Source organism: Convolutriloba macropyga, chromosome 7 (genome assembly GCF_964194025.1).
Source record: "Convolutriloba macropyga chromosome 7, txConMacr16.3, whole genome shotgun sequence".
NCBI classification, from domain to species: Eukaryota; Metazoa; Xenacoelomorpha; order Acoela; family Convolutidae; genus Convolutriloba; species Convolutriloba macropyga.
The window spans coordinates 7,227,479-7,242,260 of NC_134474.1; the positions used below are offsets into that span (position 1 = coordinate 7,227,479).

A 14,782-nucleotide genomic window follows, 5' to 3' on the forward strand; every position below is an offset into this window, starting at 1 on the left:
CCAGGATGAAGTCCGCGACCCAAAACAGGTATGGACCAGACGGACTTATGTCGCGGACAGGGGGGTTCAGACCGAACAGACCCAAATTCAGGTATGGATTAGGTTTAACAGACTTTGGTCACTCTAGCCCAGACCACAGAAACTCAATCAGGTATTGGCCTGACTGAACAGACCAAATTCAGGTATGAGCCAGACCGAACAGACCCAGGTTCCAGAGGAATAGGTCAGACCGAGCGGCTCGAACTAAATTTTGAGCAGACTGGTTGGTAATCTTCCAGACTTTGGTTGGTAATCATCCAGACTTTGGTTCGTAATGACGTTGGTAATCTTCCTAGCACACCCTTTAGTATATAGAAGACAACAAATGCTTATTATCGATTGATTTTAGCGAAACTTTAGATGAAAGAGTATCACTTTGATCAACTGCAGCAAATTTGTATTTTTTTTCTGGATTTCTGGGAGAAATGTAATTTTTGAGCAAAAAAGTTTAGTTCAAAACTACTTACAATTTCTAGGAACCTGTAAAGTAAAACTTGTGGTTTCTTTTCGGAAATCAGATCTGTTGTTCAAAAATATAATTCACAAATATGTAATTTGAAACTTTTGGTAACTTGAACTTTATGTCGGAAAAAATGTCTTTTCTGAAGAATAGTCTTGAATTAGGTCGAAACCTGATTCAATATAATAAGGCAAGATCTGTCCAAGTTTTCTCGTTTGTTTTATAAGTCGAGATTAATCTTAACAACTGCACATCTTCTAGTAGCCTCTTAAGTTTACGTACAACCAATACTAAGCTATGGAGTTTTAGTCTATGGAACCATTAGCAAAACAACATTTCAAACTCTCGAAGCAAAAAATACAAATTGCCAGGATCATTTTAAAAAAAACTAAACAACACTGCAAAATCGAGAAAAGTATAAAATCTATTCGATCAACAATTTGCAAATTTTTGAACTGTTGAAAAAAAATTACAGAGATAATTAGATAGGAATGCGAAATGAATAGTATAGAATTTTTTATAACAAAGAAAAAAATTGAGTCAGTTAAAACAAAAAGAATATCATCCGTCAGTTAAAAAGTGCAAACGCGGTTAGTGGACCTAGCCCTAAACGACTAGAAGAAAATTGTTAAACTTTATCTTGAAATTTAAACCCAATTTCATTTCACAGGTACAGATCTTGGAAAAAAATTGAAACACTGTCAGTATAGTTTTAGAGACAATCACATTAGCAATAACGAACAAATAGTCTTGTTAATATATTAAGCTGATCATTTCTAATTCCTTGCATCTTAAGCATTTGACTATCTGTCTTTTAAAGTTTCTTAGTACTGCCACTGGCATCACTTGACGAGGACCATCGGACATTTTGATGACCTATCGAGTAAGTGACGGTTCTGTGTGTCCTGGTTTTTACAGCAATGCTAACTTGCTTTAAAACAATTTATCATTATTATTATTTAACTTTTGTATTCCCTTGCAGGCTCTGATATGACTGCTCATCATACTGTATTCGAATTGAAGATTGAAGTGACTTAAGAGGAGTAACACGAGAAAAAACGTACAAAAAAGAATTAAAAAATTTGAGGGATTATTTGAGAGTTAACCTTGAATAAATGTATATGACTTATAAAACACACGTAGCATAGTGCGGATGTATGTCTCTCTATTTGTCTGCATTTCAGGAGTTCAAAAATTCCAGATGTTAAAATGCCATATGATTCCATATATGATCATAGAAACCAGATAACGCTGAAAAGTTCTTAACACTTCTTTATCGTCACCAATTATGTCAATTTTTTTTTGAAAAAAGATGTTTCTATCAAGTTTTCTTCCCTATTCATGATTCATTCAGTTTTTCCCAAGTCGATAGATCAGATTACTTTCAGTCCGTTTCGTTTGCAGATGAGCCACAAGCAGTAAAATTAAGGAAAAGAATGTGACTTTTTTCCTACGGCCTACTTCCTACATATTTTTACCGCTCTTCAACGAATTTCAGCCAAATGTTGAGTTAGAATTTCCAGCTATATTTTGCGAAATTCACCCCATTTCTTTCCAGAACAAGTAATTTTAGAAAATTACTTGTTCTGGAAAGTTTTGTTGCTATTATTTCACTGTTTTGTTATATTTAGATGGAAAAGAGATGACAAAGGTCAAGTTATGCGACTAAACGAACTTCCCATTCTGCAGTTTCTGGGCATTTGTGATAAAGTGACAGGCTTAGTATCACTGCCCAGTAAGTTTGATAATAAAGAGTGCTATAATTGTTTATTTTCCAGCTATAAACAAGACATTAATTTCAGGCAGCCTTTCGGACAAAGAAGACACCAATTATGAAGAGGTTTCAGTTAGTCTATATCGTACTTACTTTATTTATGATTTTTTTCCTGAATTTTTTTTTGTTGAATTCAGAATCGATGCTCTGCGAGTCCGAAAGCCGCAACATCGAATAATGATACGCTACAAGAGAACATGGAAGCACACCTGGAAGCCACTCGAGGTGAGAATTCTTCCAGTTTGAAAAACTAATTTTTTAACCGAAAAATGGGTTGTTTAAAGAGTCCCGGTCATGAATTTGAAAGCTTGAAAAAATTTAACTGGTTTAAAAAGTCCATAGCCAATTTTGGTCATTTTGCTAGAAAACTATAAAGCAAAACCTAAAGATGGATTTCAAAATCATGTTTACACTAGAAAGATAAAACCGAGTTGTTAAATACTTACTGATGCTAGGGAACATAATGGTTTTTTTGGTTAGATTGTTGATTGACTCACTGAATTGATTGCACTGCCTGATTAATTAGTTAAATGTACAATTCGATTCACATTTTCAATAAAAATTAACAAAAACAGTCCTGTTCCCTTTTTTTTACACTTTCAGTACAAACTTTTTGCCCTTTTAGTACGAAGTAAATTCATTCTAGGCTATTGTTCTATTTTTCTCGACGAATTGGCAAATTTCTTTCAGTACGTCCCGAGTTAAGGTATCAGTGTCTTTTCTGAAATTATTGAGCGCTTGGACTGCTCCAAAGTGCTTAAGAATTTTGAAGCTCTGTATTTTTGAAATTGAGCGCCTTAAGTTTTTTATTGGCCCTGTAATTGTTCTCCAAAAGGCTTTATATGTCTTCAATTTTTTACATAGTTTTTTAAAAATTTTTTAATGTAGTATTACGCAAATACAATTTTATGTAGTATTACGCAAATTCGATTTTTTACACTATTTTTGAGTGAACCTCACGTTTTTGTGTAAACCTCAATATTTTTGTGTGAACCTCACTGTTTTTGTGTAAACTTATTACGCAAATTCTAGTTTTTTCACAATTTTTTTGTGTGAATCTCGCAAAAAACCTGGAGATTAAGGTAAAGGGAATCGTGGAAAAATGCACGATATACCATGAAACTGAGCATTTTCTCCTGAGTCGATTTCCTCCCCCCCTTCCCGCACAAAAAATCATGTGGCAAAACACGAGTATTCACATGATTTTTCGAGTACAGTTTTTACTTTTACAAAGCCGTCAGAAACTTAATTTGGGTAACCTACCGGAGAGCAGATTATTGAATGACGTTTAAAGCAGTAGGAAAACGGCTTCTATAAATCACTGGAGAAAAGCCGAATATAGCATGAAATACTCATTGGCAGAACATACTTAAGTTCTAAAGCAGATTGGTACGAGGAAAGGACCAACAGAGATTGGAATGTTTGACGAAGCATTTTGGGCCTATCACTCTTTAGTGCGCTATATAAACTGTGGGGTCTTTCCCATTATAGCCTCCCCTCCCAGTTTAGTGGTCAGATAACCTATAGCCTATAATTAATGATAACTTGTAACAAATGGGGGCTATAATTCCATGGGGGGCTATAATGGGAACGACCCGAGAATTCTCTATAGCTTTGTAACGGCAGAATGCAAACCTTAGTGACAGCAATGAAGCATATCAAACAGCATCAAATAGCTCCACTCTAAAACTCTCTCTTGTGAAATCACACGATTCTTTCTCGCACACGATTCTTTCTCGTGTGATCAAAAGTCACACAATTTTGTGTATGCAAAATGCGTCTCGTGTAACTTCACACAAAGTAATCGTTAATGACTCTGCTTGAAGTCACTGAGAACTTCTGGCGTTTATCGAGAACCGCGAAGTGGTTCGAGATATTAAGTCAGAATTTCGAAGTGACTTCTGCAGAGTCACGTAACCATGCTTAAAACACGAAACGCACACGTTTTAAAATGACGAAAGTGAACGAAGTTCAACTTCTGGCTAAGCAGCAACTTCTGGCATTTTGACTTCTGGCACTGCAGACTTTCGGCATTTTAAAATGTGCACGTGAGTGTTTTAAAAAATGTTCCTCGTGTACCAGGAGGCACGTGCTAGAAACTGTAGCTTTGAAACACCAAGTCGTAATGTTGATTATTGAGATGTAATTCAATGGTTAGGAAGTGGATGACCTTTTCGCAATAGCAAAAGAAGATTTGTGAAGCAAATCTCACGAAAGTTTCAACTGTTGCCAATGAAGAACAGTGGGTAAAGGGTAGCCCAGGCATACCGTGCCAAAGGAAATATAACTCGAGATATTTTTTGAAACACCACCAACACTGGCGTCAGTGAAGCAAGCTGATTGGCTTGATTCTCTGACGTCCGGCCGCAGCACCACCAACACCACACATTCAATATTAACTGAAGTCGGTACACCGCACATCGTGTGATGAAAAGTTCAACAACTTTTTGTGTGAATAATTGTTTGAGGAAACTTAGCAATTTTTAATGGAATTTTTTTCGCGAGCTGTTTATTAGATGTTGTTTCGAAAAGTCATGAAATGAACAGAAAAAAATATGAACGCTTAGTCTGGATAAAGTGTCGAAACTTAAAGATGCACACATTTTCACACAGAAGTTTGTGCTATGGCTAAGACTAAGCGACAAGACTTGAAGAAATGTATTCAATTCATTCAAAGTTTGGGTCTTTCCCATTATAGCCCCCCATGAAATTATATCCCCCATTATGGTATTATTACCATAATTGGGGGGGGCTATAGGTTATCTGACCACTAAGCTGGGGGGGCTATAATGGGAAAGACCCATGTTTTTATGCAAATTTTTCGCTTGACAATTTTGCGCTTTTCTTCAAGAACATTCCTTGACTTATCAAGTGACTTTTTCGCGCTTTCGTTCTTTTGGGAAAGACCCGAGTTCTCTTACATTGTATTTTTTGCAGGTCTTTATTCTTTTACACAGTAACGTGGTAACTTGCAATATAACAAGACATAATTTGTATTCGAGATTCTTAAAAAGTGGCACGGAGCAAAAACAGCAAATCTTTTGTAAAAAGAAATGGTTCTTATCGTTTTTTTTTCCAGTTTTCTTCAAGAACAAAGCTACTAAACTGGAAGTGTTCAAAGACTATTGGGATTATGATGACGTCACTGGTTGTAACAACACAGACAATGCGTGGGTTGAAGTTGTGGCTGTTAATTTTCATGACGGAACCGGGAAATATCTGGATCATTGCGGGTAATAAGTTTCAATTGCTAGTGGTCTCCCGTCATTTTTGAATTTATTTTCCTTTCCAGAAATGAAATCCAATATTTTGTTTAGGAAAACTAAGCAGAAAACTAAAAAGGACAAATTTCAGGAAAGAATGGGAAAAAATTGGAACTTTTATAAGACCAAACTCAACATTCAACTAATGTGTCGTCATTATGATTGTCGATATTGTAATTTTTGGCAATCAAACGTCAAAAAATTTATAGCCGAATTATATGAAAAAAACTTTTGGTCTAAAATCGTAGAGTTAGGAAAACAAAGATGAATAATCTGTTCTTTATTTACCATCCGGAAAGCGTAATTGAATGCTCGCAAAGTTCTATCCCAAAATGGGGTTCATGACCTGAGCCAGCTCTGATCAATCTGACTCGGGTCGCCCATAGGAATAATCAAACCATCCAGACGAAATTTGGCTCTATTAGAACTAACGTGAGCTGTGTACGGGATGTATCAGATTCACTTTAGTCGGGAACTGAAAGTCTTAGATAACGTGTCCGGAAAAAAAACAGTCCCAGACAAAACAGTCCCAGACAAAACAGTCCCAGACAAAACAGTCCCAGACAAAACAGTCCCAGACAAAACAGTCCCAGACAAAACAGTCCCAGACAAAACAGTCCCAGACAAAACAGTCCCAGACAAAACAGTCCCAGACAAAACAGTCCCAGACAAAACAGTCCCAGACAAAACAGTCCCAGACAAAACAGTCCCAGACAAAACAGTCCCAGACAAAACAGTCCCAGACAAAACAGTCCCAGACAAAACAGTCCCAGACAAAACAGTCCCAGACAAAACAGTCCCAGACAAAACAGTCCCAGACAAAACAGTCCCAGACAAAACAGTCCCAGACAAAACAGTCCCAGACAAAACAGTCCCAGACAAAACAGTCCCAGACAAAACAGTCCCAGACAAAACAGTCCCAGACAAAACAGTCCCAGATAAAACAGTCCCAGACAAAACAGTCCCAGACAAAACAGTCCCAGACAAAACAGTCCCAGACAAAACAGTCCCAGACAAAACAGTCCCAGACAAAACAGTCCCAGACAAAACAGTCCCAGACAAAACAGTCCCAGACAAAACAGTCCCGGACAAAACAGTCCCAGACAAAACAGTCCCAGACAAAACAGTCCCGGACAAAGCAGTCCCAGACAAAACAGTCCCAGACAAAACAGTCCCAGATAAAATAGTCCCAGACAAAACAGTCCCAGACAAAACAGTCCCAGACAAAACAGTCCCAGACAAAACAGTCCCAAACAAAACAGTCCCAGACAAAACAGTCCCAGACAAAACAGTCCCGGACAAAACAGTCCCAGACAAAACAGTCCCAGACAAAACAGTCCCGGACAAAACAGTCCCAGACAAAACAGTCCCAGACAAAACAGTCCCAGATAAAATAGTCCCAGATAAAATAGTCTCAAAAAACACATTTTGGCTAAAACTATGTTGTAATCAGCTTAATATTTGTTCAATGAATTGCAATTATACGAATAACTTAAATGGTTCCTTTGTTAATTGATGAGCACATGTTTAACTCTATGTTTAGTTCGGACTATTTTGTTTGGGAATATTTTGCTATTTGGGACTGTTTTGTCTGGGACTGATTTGTCTGCTTTTTTGGGACTGTTTTGTCCGGGATTGTTTTGTCTGTTCACCCTAGATCAACCGAACTTGGACACAGGGATTAGCAGACCTACTTGAGTTGGGTACCGGAGTACCCAGATTACAAATTCGAACCAAAGAAGTAGCAGAAATCTTTTGCATAATGCTTTTTTTATTCCGCAAAATTGACATTTTTTTGTTCATATGGTTTCTGAGTTCCTCAGTTGAAAATATTTTCTAACAAACAAAACTTTTTAGCTCGACAGGATTAATTAAAACTAAGATTTTAGCAAGTTCTTTGATGGTCATGAAATAAAATGATGTTTTCCAATACAAAGTCTCTTCGCGGTTCATTAGCACTTCCTTTTCGTGGACTGGGTTTTCTTTCTGTCTTGGTTCTGGACGCTATCTAGATTCTGATCAAACCGTAGGGACTATCTAATCTGAACCAACTGGAAAAAGTCTAGATTCGGTCCTGATCAGCGAAGAGTCTGGATGCGGCATTGATAAGAATATTAACAACATAGACTTGCTCCCAGACTCAGTGGCTGGGTTGCGCATTGCCACTGTGCATGTTGATTAATGAGAATTAAAAAATATTTATTTGTTGTATCTTTTCAAGAGGTATGAAAAGCTATCTTGATACGTTTTCTGATTAATAGCCGCACAGCGATAGCTGGGGCTATTATTGGCCTTCTCTTGGTTTTTTTTACAATTCAAAGAATACTAAATTTGAATTCTATTGGGGCGCTGTCTTTTTTTTAAGATCTGTTCACACATTTTCATGATTTTTGAAGTCAAATTGGAGTGGTGATTTTGGTCACGCCGAAACAGGAAATAGAGCGAAAAAGCGAGTGGCTTTGCGGCGTGAATTTTTTTTGCTAGTTGGTTTTCCAAAACTCTATGGTTAAATGGATTTTTGTATTGGGGCGCTGTGGAGCGAAAAAGCGAGTGGTTTCGCGACGTGAAATTTATTCGCTCCAATTTTAAAGTAGAGTAAGAAAACGGTGTTTGAACAAAAATTCGCTTTCTCGCTAGTGGTTTTTTTGTTCACATGCGGCAATTTCACTTTGATTTTTACTGTTATTTCATTTTTTTGGATTGGATTTTTTTTCTAAATGGTTTTCCCAATTCATTCATCGTTGATTCTAGGCCTAGTTTTTTGTTTGAACTTAATTTCAATTTACTGCCATTGGTTTTTTTTTCACATGCGGCGTTTTGACATTGATTTTCTGCCTTTTTTTTTCATTTTTTCAACCACTTCAAATCTGCTTTTTGTTCATTCGTTCATGCAATTTCAACTGAAGTGCGTGCGTTGCGTCATTTTTCTCTCTTAATGGAGCGAGATTTTTGTTCATTTGCGTGATTAAATTTTTTCACACTTGACTTACCTCACTCACAAAAATGACTTCCTCACTTTGAAATTGACTTTTATTTACTTTAATTCAAAGAGATAAGGTCAAATGGGTGTGTGTCACTCTAAATGAAGGTTATTAGAAAGCAGATAATAGAGGCAGCAAAAACTTATACAGTTTTTTAATCAAAATATAACATATCAGCCGTCAATGAAAAAACGAATTTTTTTGGTCTTTCTTTTTTTACTGTTCTTTGAAACTGCAGATCTACGAAGCTATTGCGGCTAATTTCTGGCAATCTGCCAGTTATGTTTGTTAATGTTAACCGAAGTATTGTGAACCATGTAATGTTGGCGCATTTTTGAGGTGCGCTAATCAGTTACGTGTCCATTTCTTGATTATTAAGTACTTTTCTGTTTTTTTTTTCAATACAACCATTACAGTTAGATATTTTATGTTGCTTCCCAAATGTGATTCGCTGTCAAGACAAGCAGAATCTCGCAGATTTCGAAATGTGTTTCAAGAAATCAGACACTTTACAAAAATCCTACAAACTCGTTCCAAGTCATGTAAAAATTTACTATGAAAAGTAAGCAAAACAACGATCTACCGAAGACTTCTTTGTTTATCAAAAAAATCAAGATCTTCGTTTCACTGGGCTGTTATGTCTCTATTAACTCTTTCCTCCCTCTCCTCGTGAACAAAACTTTTCTATTCACAGTTTTTTGTGAACAAACTAATGAGTGTTTTTTGCACTGGTAACTATTTGTATAGCCTAATCCGAGAAAGAACTATCGATTACAAACTAAAAATGCCGTCATGAAGGTGTAAAAAACCCGGGTCACCCATCATACTTTCTTTTATTTCGTACTAGGTCATATATGCTCTAGCGCATTTCTTGCAAAGTTTCAGCGCATTTCTTACATAATTTTCAGAAAATTTTTCGACCCGGGTAGTAATCATACTAGGATAAGATATGATTTCTTAGGGTTTCATAGGGGGTTCTTGGGGTTTCACAGGGTTTCATACTATAGTATAGGATCCTATATGGAACGTACATGAATGTAAAGGATCGCACTAAGAGATCCGACATGAATATTATCAAATCATATACGATCCGTGTATGAAATCAAAGAAACGTCAAGCGGGGCATTAATCACATGTCATATACTGCATGCCAGGGAAAACAAAAATGATCCGGGTTTTTTCAGACAAGAAACAGATAGAACACGCTGGATTGACATTGACGAGTCACTCAAAATCGACAATGACGGATCTGCTCAGCTGATCAGAAAGACTTGTGAAGCCAGAAGTGCCTATTGCAGCATCTGATTGAGAATCGGACAAAAATTAAAACCTCGTAATTTGAAATACAAAAATTAATTTATCACATATATGAGATAAAATTAAAAATCTTATGAAGAATTTTTGAGCTTGAGAATCTGTTCCTTTTTGTGACCCGTTCACATAATGAGTAAACATCATTTGCAATCAACAGTTTTACTTGGTTAGCTTTCAAGCAATACTATTAGAATCATAAATTAACTCAAAAACTAACAAATCAATTACAATTTTTTAAATATAAAGTATCACAAAAAATTACTTGTCAAACTTTTGATGTAAAAAGTATTGTTAAACGATTGGATAATTCTACAAATTTTTGAAAATTTTGAAATTTTTTGCATCATGACGTGAACACCACATGAATTTGAACCAAATTATTACCCAATGCTTTCAAAGCTTGCCGTCGCAGTTCAAACCAATTTATTAATTTTAATTTTTCATTCTGAGAAAATTTTGTCAACGGAAGTTTAAGTGGAAGTACCGCCACCAGTAGATACTAAACGAAAGAGAGTTTTTTTAAAAGTTTTGTCTGGTTATTGCAAATTCTTTAAATTGTAGAGATTTTTTGAATTTTCTATCGGAAAGTTTTAATTTGAGTAAGTCAGACTCGAAAAAAAGATTTTCCTCGTTTTTCTCAGAAACACATTAACCTAGGCATAATTTGAATGTGATCACAAAAGCCTACGCTTCAGGGAAACTAAGACATTTTTGATACTGGACCACTGTTTATTAATTTATCTCTCAAAAATTGTCAAAACTATAGTTTAAAAGCCTACAGTATTTGCACATAACAGCGCAAAATTGCGCTTTTTAATAGGTAAAAATTGGCATGCACAATTCGTTTGTAGAAAATTATTCTTTTTTTTGCTGAAGTGATTTTTAAAATAACTCAACTCCTCCGTTTTTGAAAAAGGATAATAAATTTTCATCAAGATGTTTATATGCAGAGAATTTAAAATGAAAATGATAAACGGTAGAATTAGTTTTCACGCATATCACGTATATCAATTGTTATACCAATTGTTACCTATGTAAATAACAACTAAACTATATTGAAGTTTTGGCTGAACGTTTTGAATTTGTTATCCCTACAAAAATTTCTGCACTTCGTATATAAAACAATCTTTTTTGAGATAAAAAAATGCAAAGCTTAAACCGCGTAAGTCATTTTCTTGAAAATCTTGCCAAGTTTTCAAATTGGTTTTTAGTTGTATTTGACTCCTTATGGTTTAATTTTTCTTTATAACTGATTTTTTTCAACCAGTTCATGTGGATCGCAATATTTTCGACCCATCATCTTCAATGCTTAAGTTTTTTATTTTTATCTAGATGTAAATTTCAGGAAAACTAGCACGGCCCAAAAGCAGTTGCAATTTGCACATTTATCCTAATGTCTTTTTTTTTTGTTAAGAAAGACCAAATAAAAATGCCGTGCACTGTTAGCACTCTCGGGAGCTATTGACTGCAATTACGTTTAAACGAGCGAAGAATCTGATTTCTTCATAAATTTCCAAAATAATTTTGACTGGAATGGAAGATGACTTTTCAATTAGTACCACTCTACCACCTGCTTGCAATCGAAAAATTTTATGCCTGTTTTCCCGAAAAAACAAGGTATGATTTTTGGCTCAACATAATATCTAGTGTTCTGAATTAGTTTTCTCTAACAAACATTAAACATTTTTGAGTTGTTGCTGATGCATAATTAATTTCTTTGTATTTTGTTTTAATTTTTAAGAAATCCAGGTTCTGTCCAATAAAGGACAATTCTTCAGATTCATTTGGTTCCGTTTTTTGTGTTCTTAATTTTTCCAAATAACTATTTTTGTTGTCCTCTGTTTCGCAAATTTTGCTGGTGAAAAAATTTGTGCCAAAATTTCCTGGATTCGCATTTTCTTGTTTTTATTTCCTGGATCGTTTTCTTTCTCTGTCAAAGAAAGGACTGCATTGTTCTAATTGTAAACGCTGATTTTGGCATGGTGTTTTGGTTGGTAAAGATTAGTTATGCGGCTTTTATTGCTTGATTGATTTCTATTTCATGTTGTTTTTGTTCAGGAAATTTTGGATTGTTTCTCAACTTTTTGTTCGGACCCATTTAAGTAGAGGAGGAACTATATATTTACTAAAACGGTTTTTTTTCTGTTCAGTCAATTTTCGCCGACCGATATATTCATCGAACAGGATTGTGAGTGGTATCATTAGAAAGCCTGTCAAGCGTAGAGGATCAAATTAATTTTTTTTGAATTTATTTTCTTTGAGAAGCTATGCAGGTTTAAATATTTCTGAACGTTAGCCTAACTTCCGGTGTTTTGTTCACATTTTTTAATAATTTTTGCTTGATTTTTGATCAATAGAGCAATAATATAATTGTTAACCATAATCTCATTGATTTTACCATTAGAAACAAGATTCATTTGAACCTCTGATGTGAGCTGATTCAGCCTCCAGTACCTAAGAATGTTTTCTGAAAAAACAACAATTTTGCGGTTTTTGCTAATTTTAACCTATATTTATGAGAAATGCATAATGCATTTTTGATATTTTAAGGTTTTGAGTACCAAACAAACTAAAACGAATTCGTTTAGAACAAATGCGTAGTTAACAGCCACCCAGCAATAGGCCATTTTTGGTCTCATCGTTGCTTTTTGCAATGAAAAAAGATAAGGATTTTTTTGAGGTCTGTCCTTTCTGAAATGTTTTTTGTGCATTTTTTTATCCCAATCTCAAGAAAGGTTGTTTTATCCCAATCTCAACCTTTTTCAAAAAAGGTTCAATTAAAAAAGGACTTCTTTGTTACAAAAAGGTTGAATGAACCAAAAATGTATTTTATGAGTAAGGCTCATTTTTATTATGGCTTCGACAAAATGTTTATTTTGTAGAGTTTCAATGATATTTTGCGATTTGCCACCATTGATGTTATTTTCTAGTCTTATGACTTAGTGTTATTACTCAAGTTTCCAATTCGCTATCTGTTGGCTAATAAAGAAACCAGATAAGGCTTTCATTTGATACATAATTTTTTTAATAGCATAGCTCTATAAATAACCAAAAGTCATTTTATATTTTAGATATAATGTATTTTTTGTCCAATTAGCTAATTCGCTAACTTTTGGTGTAATCAGCTAACGTGGAATAGCTTTGATGAAGAACCAGCAAGAGAAAGGCCAGTTTTGGTTTAGATGTGGAATGTTGTAGTTTAAAAATTACTCCGATTGTAATGGGGCGCTGTTGATATTCTTTTCGAAATACTTTGCTTTTTTGTTTTCTTTTAATTTTGGTTGCAGACCAGAATGATTTCAAATCAAGCCACCATTTTTAGGACGGATTTACTGTCAAAACGAGACGAATACAGAAACATAATATTTTCCGCAAAAAGTAAATGGTTCAAGTGATATACAATGTAGTCTATGATGCTGTATCGTTTAATTAGGTAAGGGTTTTTCGGCATTGATACTACGGTTTCCAATATATTTTGTATTTTTTTGGACACTTTCCCTTATTTGAAGTGATTTTCTGTCTTTTCTCATCATCACATTAATGGCACATTAATGACAAGTCACTTATCACATTAATAGTGTTAGATTGAGGCGCAATCGACGATATTCAATATTTTTGTTTAACAGATTTTGATCTTATAGCCTTCAACACGGTTTCCTCGAAAAATAAAAATTAGTTATTGATTTTTGCATGTAGTTGTTTATTTCGTAGTCGTATGGCATTCTGGATTATAACAAGTTTCTATGACTTTGTATTTTGGTTTTAAATAATATATTGAATGTTTTCAGTTGATAGCTAATTGCTTTCATGACTTTAAAACTAATTGTTTTCAAAAAGTCTAAACGTATATTCTAACTTTGCCCTTATTTTTTTCTGTCTACTTCTAATTATTCTAATAAAGACAAGTCTCATTTTTTTCTGTTGAAATGCAAATCATTTGTTCTAGATAAACTTTTATCTGATGCTTTTTGACTTTTTGATTAATTTTTTTAAGAATTAAAAGATAGACATTTCTGGTCGGAAGTAATGCTTGTTGTTTTATATGATTTTGCTGTTTGTGTTTTCTCTTACTCTCCTTAATGGCATGTATCATCTGCTTTCCTATTAGTTTTTGTTTTTTTTGTATAGTGGTAAGAGCTTAAAACGATTTTTTAAACAGATACACTAATTAATTTTTTCTGATAGTTTTCCATCTCTTCTTCATTTGGTGGACAATTAAGTCGACAGCGTGGTTGAGCGTGGTCCGAAAATTATGTGCAAACGCACATTTCCGAGCCTCCTTGTTGTTTAAAAATCACTTTGTCAGTACAAAATTAATTCTGTTTTTGTTTTTAAAAAATTTTCTAGGAAGACAACGTTGATTTAGTTAATAAGAGATTAAAAAAGCCAAATTAAATTTTATGATTTTCATCAGGCTAAATTTTTTTAGTAAATATTTTATTTCTAATGCAGCAACAATTTCTGAATAACAGTAGTAATTACTAAAGATGTGCGTTTTCAAGTGACCCTTAACATTTAGAGATGATAGATTTGTTTTTTTATCAAAAATGATAAAAATTTATATATTTTCTGAGATTTAATGGCTGATTTGACTCTTTACTGATAGCACAAATGATGGAGTATTGATGAGCACAGTATTCATGAACGCAGTATTTTGTTCAGGCTTGATTCAATTCGTAAAAACATTCTGGGACAGAAAGAGTGAAAATATTCCAACGCTTCGATATCTACCACTTGAATTTAACTATTTTGTAGGAAATATTTCAAAAAGTTGACAGTTTTGCGTTTGAATCTTTTACCAATTAAACCTTAATTTCTAAGCCTCTTTACAACACCAAAAGTAAACAACATAATTTTTGTGCCCCTCAAAGGTCACTCATTACATTAGATTTATAGGAATAGAATTATAACAACATTATATAATGTGACATCCCTTTATTCACGGCCGTCT

At 34.5% G+C, this 14,782-nt stretch overlaps 1 protein-coding gene across 1 annotated transcript; it reads left to right on the forward strand.

Moving 5' to 3' along the window:
- The first annotated feature begins 5 nt into the window (after nt 1-5).
- Nucleotides 6-9,838, forward strand: LOC142342540 (ADP-ribose pyrophosphatase, mitochondrial-like). The gene is made up of 6 exons (XM_075393897.1): nt 6-91; nt 2,131-2,234; nt 2,302-2,339; nt 2,411-2,498; nt 5,353-5,506; nt 9,702-9,838. Exons 1-6 carry the CDS (start codon nt 6-8, stop codon nt 9,820-9,822), a joined length of 591 nt encoding a protein of 196 aa, XP_075250012.1. The 3' UTR covers nt 9,823-9,838.
- The last annotated feature ends 4,944 nt before the right edge of the window (nt 9,839-14,782 follow it).

What these genes read in the sequence shown, in the direction of transcription:
- LOC142342540 (XM_075393897.1), top strand. Translation starts at nt 6, where the DNA reads ATGAAGTCCGCGACCCAAAACAGGTATGGACCAGACGGACTTATGTCG. An exon ending in ACACCTGGAAGCCACTCGAG is followed by an intron (nt 2,499 to 5,352) that starts GTGAGAATTCTT and finishes TTTTTTTTCCAG; the next exon opens with TTTTCTTCAAGAACAAAGCT. An exon ending in AAATATCTGGATCATTGCGG is followed by an intron (nt 5,507 to 9,701) that starts GTAATAAGTTTC and finishes GGGTTTTTTCAG; the next exon opens with ACAAGAAACAGATAGAACAC.